Here is a 14,163-nt window from a genome sequence, read left to right on the forward strand (position 1 = left end):
TCATAACAATCCATCCACAAACAAACACGTGTACGAAAGCCAAACTCAAAAGTTCAAAACATCACAAAAGCCAACTCGAATGTCAATACGAACACCGACGACGGGCGAGCAAAAACACCGACACTCCACTTGACTTCTAGGTTCACTTATGACTCTCCCACAGACACACACATCACTGCTCCGATAGTCACCCCAAACAAACAAGCTTACCGGGAATAGACAACGTAAAAGACCTTCAAACGTCAACCAGTGACCAGCTACTCGACAAAAAATACACAATAGATGAGACCAGTTAAAGTCATAAATCCAGCTCCATAGCTTTAATCCAAGCCAACCATCAAGGTACCCCCAGCTCATCCAAACGGCTCCTTCCTTTACTCCAAGTCACGACCCACACCCAACGCGAACGTCACATCCCCGTTTGAACAAACCTTTCCCCTTGCACTGCAGCCATTGTTGTCGATACACTCGACCACGCCGACTTCCGGATGCATCTTCGATTGAGCATTGACCCACAAGAATACCACCACGAGCCATGAAAGAAAACACTAGCACCACGTACAGTAGCGGAAATGGTCCTTGAACATAGACACCTCGGCAGTACGGCGCACTGCGAACACCAGCATGCGTGTGTCATTGCCCAGACGCATTGTGTACCTACGTACCCAGAGCTATCCACTTACAAACATCGGCGGATCATTATCTACTTATTCAAGTTGCACCCACCAAAACCACAATAAAGGAGTCAGACAGTCATATTACAGTACCAACCAGTCTCCAAAGCTGCATGCACCATCACCACAAGCGCCGACTCTGTATCCACAATCGAAAAATTGCAATACCATCATGTGCCAGATTATCTTGTACCCATATCGTATTTCTTCATCTACAGAGCCACAAATCTTCACGAAAAGGCAAGCACCAGCCAAAAGGTCCAGGCGATACTTGCACGCCATAATTCTCCCAAGTCAGGTTGTAGCAATGTTAAAGCAATGGCTTGCTTGGAGTAAGCTGCACTAGACCTCGAAATCTCTAGCTGGTCAAGCACTCCAATGGAATGAATGTATCTGCAACTTCAGGAGTGTCCAGGTTGGCCAAGGCCACACTGAAAGCAGACATGCCTGGCGGAAGGCAAAAGGATACCAGGTTCTCCCATGCATACCACGACTTGTTGTCGCCAAAATATTCAGTAGGCTTTGAAGATTACTTACCTGGTTTGCCAAAGTCCAAATATCTCGCGATGAAGCCTGCACGCCACAAAGACCAAAGATCGGACTTGATAAAATTCAGAAGAAGCATCACATACCAGAGGCTTGCTAGAGTACGCAAACGTCACCAAATCCACTTGAGCTCTCTGAACACACAAAGGCAGGCACATCATGACATCCACATAGTAAGCACAAAGAGCAGCTCTCACCGGGTTCGCGTGTACATCCATTTCGACGCAGCCATAGTATGTAATATGGTCCATACGCTCTCAACAAAACGTCGACATCTAAGACACGAGACACACACAGCGCTTTCGCCCACTTTTCCCTTTTATACAGGCTCACAGCAACTCCTTCGTACGTGTACATAATGGCCTCCAACCTTCCACAGATGGCAAGTTCAGCGAGGTGTCGACGTTCAGCAAACAGAGGCTTGCGGCGTTTATACGCTCAGCCACTCGACGAGTAAACGGATTCTTTCTCAATTTCTATCTGGGACTTGGACACCCACTCCATACATCACATCACTATAGAAAAGCATTGCCATTGCAGTGAAAGTCGCATCACAACCGCCGCCACAAAACCTTACGTATAAACCACACAATCATGGCCGCTACCATCGTGTTTCTTCTAAAACATTTTTGCCCTGAACGGTTCCTCGATGCCACTGAGCTACCACTTCCAAAATAAACAAACGCGAGCAACATGTACTGACCGAAATGGAGCTTGGATTTAAGCACCCGACACCTCAATTTTTGACTTGATTCTCGCCTTCTATGCGCACTGGGGTCGACTTTACGTAAGCATTTTCTTCGGCTTCGACTTGAAAGTCTGGCTGCTGACTCGACGTTTAGAGCACCTCCACATATCCACGCACACTAAATCAAAGGCGCCAAATACTAGCACAAGCCACCGACATAATGGCAGCTGCAAAACCAAGAAAATTATCACAATCGCAAATAAAAAGAAAAAACGTTTCGAGGTCATCCACACGCGAAGAAAAACACATACTTAAGTATGAAAATCAAATGTCATGAATCCAGATCCATAAGTTACACAGCGCCACCATGCACACCGATACACACACGCAAAGTACTTCCACACACTGAACCAACGATAACGAGATAAACCGCCAAAGGAATCGTCAAAAACAGCAAATCCTGCCTCAACCGTTTTTCTACAAAGCCCAGTATCTCGAGTGTATACTGGTAGCAAACGCTTGCCCGGCAGATGATCCTCTTGCCACTCGGTTTAGCGCGTGGAATTAACAAACCACACCTGCATACCAAGAATCTGCAGGGTAAGGCCACAACCCAAAATATATAGAGACTTGCCCGATGGAGTTCGAGTTGCAATCAGTGGGAGATCTCTCCTGCGCACCACTTACAATGAAGTATTTGCGTTGCATCCTGCACTCCACGATCGTATTGAAGCTTACATGTAAACGCCAACGACTTATCTGCCACGAATGTTGTAGCAACCTAAGATGTGACTTCTGCACTCCACGAAATGTTTCACCCACCCCAAGAGATAATAACAAAGGAAGACTTGCCAGGTTCGACGTCGTCGACGAAGCAATGCAGTCTGCATACCGTAAAAACCAAGGGTTGACTCGATATGATTCAGAAGAAGCATCACACACCAGAGGCTTGCTAGAGCACGCAAACGTCACCGAAAGCACTTGATGTCTCTACACCAGCATCCACAAAGTGAGCACAAAGAGAGCAGCTCCTACCGTGTCCTCGTCTACCAATTCCCACATTCATCTTCAGCCGTCGCCCCGCCTCCGTCTTCAGTCATCGCAGACTACAACAGCAAAAACATAGAAGACGCAGCACACCCAACGCATAATCCACCTCGCCCGGCTTCTCCCACCTTTGAGCTCTTCCATACTAAAACCTTCGCGTCTTCTCCAGAGACGGCTACAGCAGCGACGCAGTGTTAGGCGGTTGGTAGCACCAATGATCAGCCATAGAAGCTCACCGCACTTGCAGCACGCAGCTTGTCCACGCGAACACGTGAATGGCTCCTTCCACTGCATAAATCCAGGATTCGACTTCTCACACCACCGCCGATACGAATGTCAGACCACAGGCTGACACTGTACCTCCACCACGGTCTCAAAATAATGTCCACTATCGTAAACCACTCCACCGTCTTATAAGTGAGAAATATCGTTTCGCAAACAGCGGAAGCGCTTCACTACATGTAGTCATCGGGGACGAGCAATCATCTCCATATAGAGCAACATCATAGCAATCCAGCCACAAAAACCACTTTTACGCAAGCCACATACTTACCCAAACGAAAAGAAGATACAACATATTACCATCAAACGTCAGCCAGTGACCAGCTACACGATAAGAAATTCACGACCGATGAGACTGTAAAAATCACGAATCCAGCTTCATAAGTTATCTCCAAGCCAACCATCACATTATCCAAGTTTATCCACATCGCCACGTAAATGTCTCCTTCCACTGGAGTATTTCACTGCATGCTGCCACATTCCATGAGATAAAACACAAGTATCACGTACAGTCGAAAATGGTGCTTGGCGGTAGACACCTCGGCAACTCAACACTTCGACTAGTACGGAGCACTGTGAACACTAACATCAGCATGTGTATGTATACAAGTACGATTGCCAGCACGCATAGTGTACCACCAAGCCACAAGTCTTACTACAGTTCTTCACTACAGTGCGAGTTCAAAGCCATCCTCACACAAAATTAAACACCAAGTGAGCTTACTCATCATTACCTCAATTTAGAAAAAATGAAATCATATTTCAGTACCAACCAGTCCTCAGGCTACATGCATCATCACCACAAGCGCCACATAACCGACCCAGTATCCACAATTGAAAAATTAAAATACCACCGCGTGCCCAAATTATCATGTACCCACATCGCGTAACTACAACCTATAGAGCCACAAATCTGCACACAAACCCAAGCACCAGCCAAAAGTTCCGGGCGATACCTGCACGCCACAAATCCTCCCAAGTCAAGTTGCAACAATGTTTAAAGCAAAGGCTTGCCTAGAGTAAGCCGAACTTGATCTGGAACGGGCTTGTTGGTTAAGGCCACGCAATGCGATAAATGTACCTGCAGCTCCAAGAGTTTCCAAGTTGGCCAAGTTCATTATGACAACAGACTTGCCTGGATAGGGTCGAGAGGTGTCAGGTTCTTCCCTGCATACCACGGCTTGTTGTCTCCAATATAATCAGCAGGCTTAATAGATTATCTACCTGATTTGCCAAAGTCGAAGTAGCTTGCGAGGAAGTCTGCACTCCCACGATGTGCCGTGTTGGCCCCATATAATGCTTTAAAAACCAGGGTACTTATCTCTTACGTTGTCAGCAACGATATGCCTGCCCCTCACGACTCACCCCAAGAAAAAGGGAAAGAGCTACACTTGCCAGGTTCGACGTTGTGCCTCCGGAAGCAATGCAGCCTGCACGCCACAAAGACCAAGGGCGAGCTCAATTTAATTAAAAAAAAGCATCACATACCACAAACTTGCTAGAGCTCGCAAACGTCACCAAAAACACTTGATTTCTCTACACCAGCACGCGTCACACATGCACACATATCGCCACATCCCGACATCCACAGAGTGAACACAAAGAGAGAAGCTCCCACCGTGTCCGCGTCTACCAATCCTCACATTGCACTTCGACGTAGCGACACCATTGACCAACTACAGAGAGGACCAACAATGACGCAAGTTGTGCTTCTGACTCGGACGTTTATACATCTATGGTGCGACACAGATCCGATCGCGCTTATGATTGGTTAAAAAACGTTTAGGGATATCTGATTGGCGGAATGGATCGTTCTGACTCGAGTTTGAGACTGACTCGAAAAAACACCGTCCAAATTGATATGGATACAGCTAATCAGCTTGAAGCTGTGTGTAGCCATTAATGATGTCGCTTCAAGATCCGGAAGGTGCGTCCCGGTATCTGTCTACTTCGAGTCAAAATGAGCGCGTGTGGCTCGCTTCTGACGGCTGTCACTGCATTGCAACGTGCATGACGTGCTGCTGACCAGCTTCTTCGCCACTTGAGCGAGTTCAATCGCTACAGAAACTTTGTCTAAAGGCCATCGGACGGAAACTACATCACTTTTACAAGTATCAACACACTTTTAATGGCCACGCACCTGCATCTTTTAAATTAAATAGTGGTGTCAATATCACTTTGACAGCCTGCGACTGCAGCCGGAACTGATGCAGACGCTCTCACTGCTGGAGACGCAGCTCATTCACGCGTACGACCTCTCCAGACTGGACGTGTTCGAGGTCCAGGCCTATCTACAGACGATCGACAGGTGGTGCGCCAAAGTGGAGCGCAGCAAACGACGACAGTTAGTGATGTAGCCATTTGTAGCTTCATTTTGTGTTTGATACTGATGTTGCGGTGGCCTTAAAGGTTCGTAACGGCCTCGAAACGAGTTGACAGGACAATGAAAAGATTTCTTCACTATGTGCTGCTACCGGTCAATGAGAATCAACCTCATGAACCATATTGCGAGCTTGCAGCTGTAAACGTCCAATACTGATAGCAATACGAGCCCAAGAGGTGATGATCTGACGGAACTACGTTGTAGGCAATTGGCTTCGTCACTCCGCCGACGTTGCAACTGCGGCCTTCGATCCCGTCCAAAAGACGTCGGAAGAAATGGGTTCATGTCCCAATCGAGGGCCAAGACGCCGCTGACGTTCAAGAAGAGGGTGCTTCCCCTCCAAAATTTCGTATTCAGAGCGAGATTGTTTGCTTCCGTCTGCCTATCGCCAGTGTCGGATGCGGCATCATTGCGGTAATGCTCGTCTCCATTACTCTCGACATTATTGTTTCAATTGAAAGAGTATACATGTGTATAATACAGGACAAGCTTCAGCACTCTAGCTCCATCGTCAAGCTGCGTTTGAATCATTGTCAAATAACGGACGCCGGGGCGATTCTTCTCTCGAGTATAATACGCGTAAGTCACGGGTATACTTTGATGTTATGAGTACATTTTTTCTGAGCTTGTTGCTGTGTATAGCTGACAACCACGCTTCAAGTGCTGGATCTCAGTAATGACGAGGCAGGTTTTGGAGATGAAGCGATGGACAACGAGATCGGTACCAAGGGCGTACAAGCCATTGCGCTTGCCTTAGTGGAGAACCGAAGTGTCAAACAAGTACTGCGGCAGCTAAACTGATTATTAGTATGGATTACTGACTCGTAACAATATTGCATAGGTGGATTTGAGTAGGAACCCTGTCGGGTCTAGAGGTGCAATCGCCTTAGCTTCAATGCTGCAAACCAATGTGACTCTAGAGAGGATATGCCTCGATCGGTAAGGCTTAGTTGTGTTGTTTATTTCAACTCGAGCTGACAAGTGCGTATCAACTTGTGCCACAGAACTCTTGTGCAGGACGGTGCTCAGTCTCTTATTGACGCTTTCCAAGCATCCAAGTCGTAAGTACCACTCGTTCTGGTCTGCGCATTATACTAATTTCGTTTACTTTGACCGTGTAGGCTCAACATATTGAGTATGTTGTGGTGTAGTCTGCGCCCAGCGGTTGGGGCCAAGTTAGCTTCCGTCCAAGCCGCTAAGAACGTGCAATGAAGTAGTGAGTACGAGAAAGAAACCAATTCAAGACATGATCCTCGGAAACTTTTATAAACATTTGACACACTTAACGGACTTTTACACTAAAAGTAAACGCAAGATGCGAACAGCTACAGTAAGTGCACCACCTCCACAGGCTTGAGCAAGCCGTCTTAAAAGGAAGTAGCTCGTTGGTGGTGGGTGCTGGCCATGTACGCGTCGGCCTGGCGAATTTTGGCTTCTTGACTCGACACCAAAGCACGAAGGCGTTTGTTTTCCTCCTCGGACTTTGCCAGTTCGTAATTGGCGCGTGCAGCGTATTCGCGAGTCTTAGGAGACACAACACGATGCTTGCGCAGCTCAATAAGACGCTTCTCGAGCACCATGGACTCTTGGCGGAGAAATGTCACCTCTCTCTGTAATATCACACAAAGTACAAAGTTAGGAACGGGATCGATGAAAAATATTTTTAAATGTAACAAACGTACCCTTCGAGCAGCGTACGTGCACTTCTTGGTGCGCTTGCCAATCTTCTTGATTGGTTCCGAGTAGCTTCGTACCATCGTTGGAATCTTTAGAGCTTCTGGTGCTAGCAAGTTCATGAGATCCTGCACCTCACGCTTCGAGAAGCCAGGGTTAAAAGCGTCCACTGCCGTCGGTGTAGACGTCGGGTTCAATGGGGTGAATTCGTCCACGAACTTTTCATTGCAGCCCTCGAGTTGTGTCATTGAAGTGTCAATGTCATCGGCTGCGATCAAGCTCAAGATCTCCGGGTCAATCGGTTCGAGATCGTCGGCAGAGCGAGCAGCGAATACTGGTAAAGGTTCCAGTGACATGGTGGTAGTGTAGGTAATTGAATCAACGTGCAAGGGCACGAGGAATTTGAATAATGTGAAAGGAGGTAAGGCGTTTCGATGGAGTACCAGCCGTCCAAAACATTCACCGTTTATGCGTATGCGGCCTCGACTTGACTGACGTACTCGACACCTATCTCTAACATCCTTCCCAGCCGAGACCATAGCCATAAGCTTGCCCGTAAGCCGTCCAATATTTTTTACATTGTTGCCACACCGCCATCAGGCCGCACCGAATATTTGTCGGTTCACTTTGTTGCTATGCTTGACTCGCATGTACACTTGAAGAAGTTCGTGGACGCTAAATGGAATAGAGGCTGGCCAGCGACTTCGGTGCACGTTCGTTGACTTAACCGACACCATAGGGGCCCTTCCAGCTGCTCGACAGCGGAAAATAAGACGCTCCAGCTCTCTCCGACACTGAAGCAAAAGACTCTGGTGATCGAACATGTTGATGAACGGCATCCTGGGCAAGGGGTACTTGATTTTCTTACCGGCGTCGAGTCGGTTCGAACACCTGAAGATGCCAAACTGGAGCTAAGTCAACCCAGGTGGTTTGCTACGAGGATCGTGTGTTGATACAGGACGCCATAAGCAATCATGAAGAGCATCCAGCAGTCACAACGACGTCATATTGCACGTCGCCGCAATCGGACGACTTGAAAAAAGTCTCAATGTGGCTGTTGACATTCTGCGCGAAAACGGTGGGTGCTACAGTTTCCCACTGTCTGACCAGCTACTACGTCCAAGACCAAAACATGATGGCGACGCTCCTTTGCCAAGGTGCAGTTTGAAAAATCCACGGTGCCCTGAATTTAGCATGGCAACGAGTTTCTTGGTGCAGCTACACCACACAAATCTCGAAAGTTATTGACAATCATCAGAACCTGAGCGCGCCTCTGCGTTACGCTCCATGGGGCGTCATAGAGGCATCCATGTACTCGGATAAAGCTTTATAGAGCGGATGGGAGCATCACAACAAGAATATCACCATCATGTGCTTCACTAACTAAATCTTAAATTCTAAAACCTTTTGCATGTTATCATAAAGCTTTTCAAGATCTGGATAGCTAAAGAAAAAACTTGAGGTTGCCGAAAAAGGGATCTGTACTTAAATGATAGCTTCTCTCACCTAGATAAAGTAAGCATTCCTTCAGTAAGCAACTTGCTAAATTAGCGCCAGTGTCTGGACAGGGCGAATTCCCCATTCCAGCGATGCAGGACGAGACCGCAGATTCTCATGCTACGCCCCCCAACAGCAATGAGAGCCACCAAACTGTATTGGTGACGGTTCCCCCCTTGGAGAAGACGGTGTTTGTCACGTGGCAAGAGTTCCATGAGTATTTGAACGAATATCAGCAACGTACCTTCCAGATTTACTCAGTCCGCACTGGGACGCCAGTTTCCACGAGAAACAAGCGGATTAAGGAAAGATTCGAGAAACGAGGACTAGCAGTACCTCCAGGGGAACTGCTACCTGAGGAAATGGGTACATACAGCAAAGCTGTGGTATGTACTCATGCTGGGAGACCCAGGTCGAGAGCAACCGGCGCGAGGGCGAGACAACCATCCCGAGCTATTAATTGTCCTGCACAGGTAAACATTTTAGTGGTTAATTATTTTTTAAGTTTATTGTATCTCATTAATTTTTTTCTTTATTTTTTTAAAGATTACATTGGTATTACGACGAGATTATACCAGTGGAGAATGTTTGGTATATGTGAGTTCCCACACAACCAGACACAACCACGCGCTGTCGGATGGACAGTATCGCCGACATCCGATGATCCGTCGAATTACGGACCCGGGTGTGCTTCGGACCGTTCATACTTTGCAAAAAGCGAATGTGGAGCCATCAAAAATCTTGAAATATGTGTGCGAGCACACAGACAAGGAAGTGAGGATGAAAGATGTCCACAATATGCTGGCTTCGCTTCGAAAGAGTCCTCCACAGCCCCCACCCAGTAGTACTATACCCCCTGCAGAGACTCCAGTCGCGGTAGCTTCTCAACCACTGACACAGACTTCTACAGCATCAGAACGACCAGTTTTTTCTATCAGAAGTGCATCTCGTCCTGCTCAAGCGAGGGAAGCTCCAACGCAGTATGGCAAGTTTCTAGCTGCTTTTAATGTCGGCAAGGAGATCGCTGAGCTTATGGCAGAGATGGATCCAGATCGCTTCGCGCAATGCTTTGCGGAACTTCGTATGTTCCTGAGGATTGTCGAAAGCGGACGAGTGCCTGTTGTCACGACACGAGAAGCCTTCGGACAAGCGCAGAACAACGTTATGACTGGTATCCCGAATACTCCATTTCCACAACAGCAATCTTTCCAGCTAGCTGCCTCGCATACTGGATATCCGAGTACATCCGGTGCTGATAATGTGGAAGCCAACAGCCTCATTAGCCCTTCACAACCGTATTCATCAGGTCAGTAAACCCTCATTTAATCACCAACTTCAGGAGTTTTTTATTTAAAATGTATCCATTCTCTTCTCTAGTGTAGCCATTTTAGTTGACGTACCAGAGATCTCCCACGCTGAAGCCATCAGGTAAACTCTCGATGGCAAGTCCGAGTTCTTTCGAGAAAGTTGGTGGGCGGTCGTGGTTCTTGTTGACTGCAGCGTAATAGGCTGCGAACGCGTCCATGGAGCTGGCATAGTCTTCTTCGATCTCGACGTCGTCCATCTTACGAGGTTGTCGGAGTTGTTCCAATGGAACTGGCTTCTCCTCGACCTCAAACTCCACGCCGTAGATGGGATTCGTCGAGAAAACACTGTGCAAGCTTTGCATTTCTTTGAAAAGTTCGTGAAGACGATCTTCTGGATCCACACGGAAGCCCAAAATGTAGCCACCACTAACGGCAGACGTCTCAATGACCAGCGCTGGACCGAACTTGGAGCCTCGGATACGAGCCGAGTTGATCTGCATGTAAGGAATGCTAACGTTGAAGTTTTCAGCCAAGTTAGCGTGCCATACGATGCGGACGTTGGTTACGAAAAATGTACCCAAGTTCCCTTGATCTGATGACAAGTTCCACACGCCATTCAAACGTGTATACACTTGTTCGTGAGGAAGCAGCGTCAACTCCTTCTCCTTAATGATCGCTCCTCGAAGTTTCAGCTCTCGATACAGCTTGGTAGTCTCGTAAGACCGGAATACAGCTTGGATTGTAGTGAAGAGTCTGGGGCTGGCCTTCACGAGACTCGTAAAGATGAACTCGAAGCGACTGTTAGCGTACTTGGTCATGACATACAGCGCCTGTGTGCTACCCCGCAGCTTGGACGTGGCTGTGCGGATCTTAAGACTCTGAATGCAGCTGTAGCCGATGCTCAGATTCGTTCGCACAGACTTGTGTGAGGCCCACAACAGCCTTAAATTCGTGATCTCGAGAGCCCCACGGTCGCCATTATTGCCCTTTGTGTCCTCAACCGAGTTGATAGCATCCACTATCGTTTCGCCCTTACGCAGATGCATAGCTGCCGCTGAGATGTCGAAGCGGATCTCTCGATCCTGCCATGTCACCGACTCCGGCGCTGCTCTGATCTCTGCAGCCATGTTCCACAGTGGTCGAGATCTGAAAATGGCTTAACCGCCGCGACTCTAAACATGGCTACACAGTAATGCATCTCAATTTTTCCCTTACTCGGTCGCTAACTGTGCTGTAACCTCCTCCTTTTAAAGGGTAAAAACTCTTTACGCTAGCAAACGCTCCATCGTCTGCTGTAACAGCGCACTAAAGACCTTCTGCTCCAGCTTCAGACACACCTTAGTAGTACCGGAGTTGTCGAATGTCAGCTCAAACAGCGCCACGACATTAGTCATGGTCTTGACAGAGAAGTACGCCACTTCCTTGCCGTCAATCGGCCGCTTCGCAACGTAGAAGACGTTACTGCGTCCCAATCTCTCCGATACAGCGTCGACGCCACGTCCACCCGTCGCAAGCGTGAAGTAGTGCTCGTTGGCCTCGGCAATACTCTGCCACATACTGATAAACTCGGTTGAAGCCATACCGCCAGCCTCTGTGAAGATGGCTGCCAGCTCCAACTCTGACTGGAAGTACACGACTTCTCCACTCGAATTGTTCTTGATAGCCACCTGCATGTTGAGATTCGGAGCCACTGCAGCGTTGACAAACTGCGGACTCACGCTCATGGGTACAATCTGGTTGACCTTTTGTCCTTGCGTTAATGGCTGCGGGAACGTCACAGTCGCTTGCATGGGCACCACACCGAACGTGCTCTTGTTGAACTGAATACTCACCCCAGCAATCGGCGCAGATGCTTGGTTCTCAAAGTCCACGTCCAGAACAAAGTTGCCGTCGCGTCGAGTAAACGCGCCCGTCATCTGCAGCCCCTTACCTTGCTGAGCACTCATCAGCAATTTCTTCGGAACAGAGGACGATCCAGTCGATACGGGAGCAGGAGGCGGCGTCGGAGCACCGAAAATATCCACCAAGCTCGCACTGGCGGGCGCTGGCGCGGTGGGAGCCGGTCCCGACCCTCCCATGGACAGTCCTCCCATGTCTAGGAGATCAATTGCACCTTCAGACTGCAGACCACTGGACCCCTCTTCCGGCTGGTCGGATGAGCCTTCGTCGTCGTCTTCGTTGCTGTGGTCATCGTCCTGGCGATGTTCACGTAGCTCCGAGACGGTAGAACGCACTACGAATGCACTGGGGACCTTGTGGTACACACTGGCAAGCGTCGATATTTTACCAATCAGATCGTCAAGGACCGAAGACTCGAGAGCGAATGTGTCGTCACTGATAACTGGCTTCTCTGCGAGTACCACCGCATGAGCAGCTTCTGGGTTCGCGGACAAAAGACGCCAATACACGTAGCCACGGTCACGTAGATCCGGGTTGTCGGACTCTTCTGTGGCCTTGTGCAACACCTTCTGGACCATTTCTTGAGTCTCGTTCGGACGCTTCAGGAACAGCTTGACAGTAGCCGTCAACAGCTGCAGCTGCACTTGAGCCGTCTCGTCGTCAAAGGAATCCATGAACGACTCGAGTAACTCGTCGGCGTTGTCGATACGCTCCGCGTACTCTCCGATGATCCAGATCATGGACGCTTTGGCTTCTGGCTCGTCCAATGTATCCAAGTTCTCACATAGTGTAGCGATGATACTTTCGTACTGGTTCGGATACTTCCGGAAGATATCCTTGATGACAATGATGGCTTCCTGCACGATGTAGTTGACCTTGGTCTGGATCAGTTCCAGCAGCACATTGATGCACTTCTCAGCTGCACGTTCGAGCTTGACCGCACAGCGCCCAATCGCACGCACCGAGCGACGTACGAACTCGACATCCACCTCTGTAGCGTACTCCTTGAACTCGAGCAACACCTGCTCGATGTTCCGTTCCGATACGAGGCGGATAATGATCTCCAGCTTCTCCATCTTGACGTAGATGGGGTCATTGTACTTGCAGAAGAACACCTTGATCTCATTGGCTAAAATACCCGGACGCTTCTGCACGATCAAGTTAATGTTGCGCAACGCCACATACTGGATCTCAGGCTCAGCAGACAGTAGAGTCACTAGCGGAGGCGCCATCTTACGGGACAGACTGCGCTCCGTATCAGCGTCCGAGACTTTCTCCACGAACTTCATGATGACCTTCACAGCGGACAGAACAACCGCCGAATTGGCGTGTTGGAGACGAGGTGTGACGCGTTCAATGATCCCCTCGGCCTCTCTGGAGTCTGCAGGAGTGTACGAGGCCAACGCATCAAGCACGAAGACCTGTCCCCACTCGTTGCACTCATTTAGAGCCGCTAGAAGCTTCTGTAGCACCGATTTAGTGATCTTGAAGGCCATAGCGCCGCCACTGTTCTCCGAGATCTCGGATAGAGCGGCGATCGCGTTGGCTACAACCGTCGGGTTCGAGTCTGAGATCAAGTCCCGTAGCATGTCGAGGAATCCTTGCTCCTCTACCATATCCGGGTTGATATCGTAGAGTTTCGAGACGCAGATAGCTGCAGTTTTACGGACATACGGATCCTCGTCCTGAAGACAGCGACGTAGCGGCTCGCAGAGGTACTCGGTGATACGATCCACGCGGATACAGCCCATAGTACGCACGGAGAGCGCGCGGATGAGCGGGTTCGGGTCGGCAGCGTCTTTAACAAAGGTATTGACGGCCAGGATGGTTAAATCCGGGTTACTCTTGGCGTAATTGATGAGGTACAGGTACACGAGCTTCTTGAGCTGCGTGTCCGCTGTCTGGATGCAGTTGACCACGTCTGTGAAGAGCATGGATACATCTTTGCCCACGGTCATATTGGCAATAACCTTTTTCACAGCGTCTTTCTTCTTCTCGCGACTGGGATTGGCCAATTCTTGGCGCAATTCATGCGTCTCGCCCTTCTTGGTCGTGCTGAAGAACTTGGAGTCGTTCGCGGCGCCAGTCATGCGCTTGGCGATCGCAGCCATCGTGGGCATCGCCATAGTTGCAGCAGCTGTTACCGGTACGGGGAAAGTAGGGCTC

General features: G+C 49.0%; 6 protein-coding genes across 6 annotated transcripts; 2 read left to right on the forward strand and 4 right to left on the reverse strand.

Moving 5' to 3' along the window:
• On the reverse strand, positions 1-704 carry PITG_05879 (uncharacterized protein; the record flags this gene model as incomplete). Its single annotated transcript, XM_002998065.1, has 2 exons — positions 1-257; positions 347-704. One exon carries the CDS (start codon positions 648-650, stop codon positions 549-551), a length of 102 nt encoding a protein of 33 aa, XP_002998111.1.
• A 4,268-nt stretch (positions 705-4,972) lies between these two features.
• Positions 4,973-6,685, forward strand: PITG_05880 (uncharacterized protein; the record flags this gene model as incomplete). Its single annotated transcript, XM_002998066.1, has 7 exons — positions 4,973-4,975; positions 5,109-5,164; positions 5,423-5,585; positions 5,825-6,034; positions 6,263-6,341; positions 6,476-6,495; positions 6,638-6,685. 7 exons carry the CDS (start codon positions 4,973-4,975, stop codon positions 6,683-6,685), a joined length of 579 nt encoding a protein of 192 aa, XP_002998112.1.
• A 302-nt stretch (positions 6,686-6,987) lies between these two features.
• On the reverse strand, positions 6,988-7,749 carry PITG_05881 (uncharacterized protein; the record flags this gene model as incomplete). The annotated part of the gene is made up of 2 exons (XM_002998067.1): positions 6,988-7,230; positions 7,303-7,749. The coding sequence occupies 2 exons, from the start codon at positions 7,648-7,650 to the stop codon at positions 6,988-6,990; spliced, it is 591 nt and encodes a 196-aa protein (XP_002998113.1).
• A 1,404-nt stretch (positions 7,750-9,153) lies between these two features.
• PITG_05882 (uncharacterized protein) lies at positions 9,154-10,105 on the forward strand (the record flags this gene model as incomplete). Its single annotated transcript, XM_002998068.1, has 2 exons — positions 9,154-9,276; positions 9,338-10,105. The coding sequence occupies 2 exons, from the start codon at positions 9,154-9,156 to the stop codon at positions 10,103-10,105; spliced, it is 891 nt and encodes a 296-aa protein (XP_002998114.1).
• Positions 10,106-10,178: 73 nt separating this feature from the next.
• On the reverse strand, positions 10,179-11,225 carry PITG_05883 (bardet-Biedl syndrome 5 protein; the record flags this gene model as incomplete). The annotated part of the gene is made up of 1 exon (XM_002998069.1): positions 10,179-11,225. The coding sequence occupies one exon, from the start codon at positions 11,223-11,225 to the stop codon at positions 10,179-10,181; it is 1,047 nt and encodes a 348-aa protein (XP_002998115.1).
• A 138-nt stretch (positions 11,226-11,363) lies between these two features.
• Positions 11,364-14,123, reverse strand: PITG_05884 (AP-2 complex subunit beta, putative; the record flags this gene model as incomplete). Its single annotated transcript, XM_002998070.1, has 2 exons — positions 11,364-12,053; positions 12,123-14,123. 2 exons carry the CDS (start codon positions 14,121-14,123, stop codon positions 11,364-11,366), a joined length of 2,691 nt encoding a protein of 896 aa, XP_002998116.1.
• Between the last annotated feature and the right edge of the window lie 40 nt (positions 14,124-14,163).

Source organism: Phytophthora infestans, genomic scaffold (genome assembly GCF_000142945.1).
Source record: "Phytophthora infestans T30-4 supercont1.9 genomic scaffold, whole genome shotgun sequence".
Classification (NCBI taxonomy): Eukaryota; Oomycota; class Peronosporomycetes; order Peronosporales; family Peronosporaceae; genus Phytophthora; species Phytophthora infestans.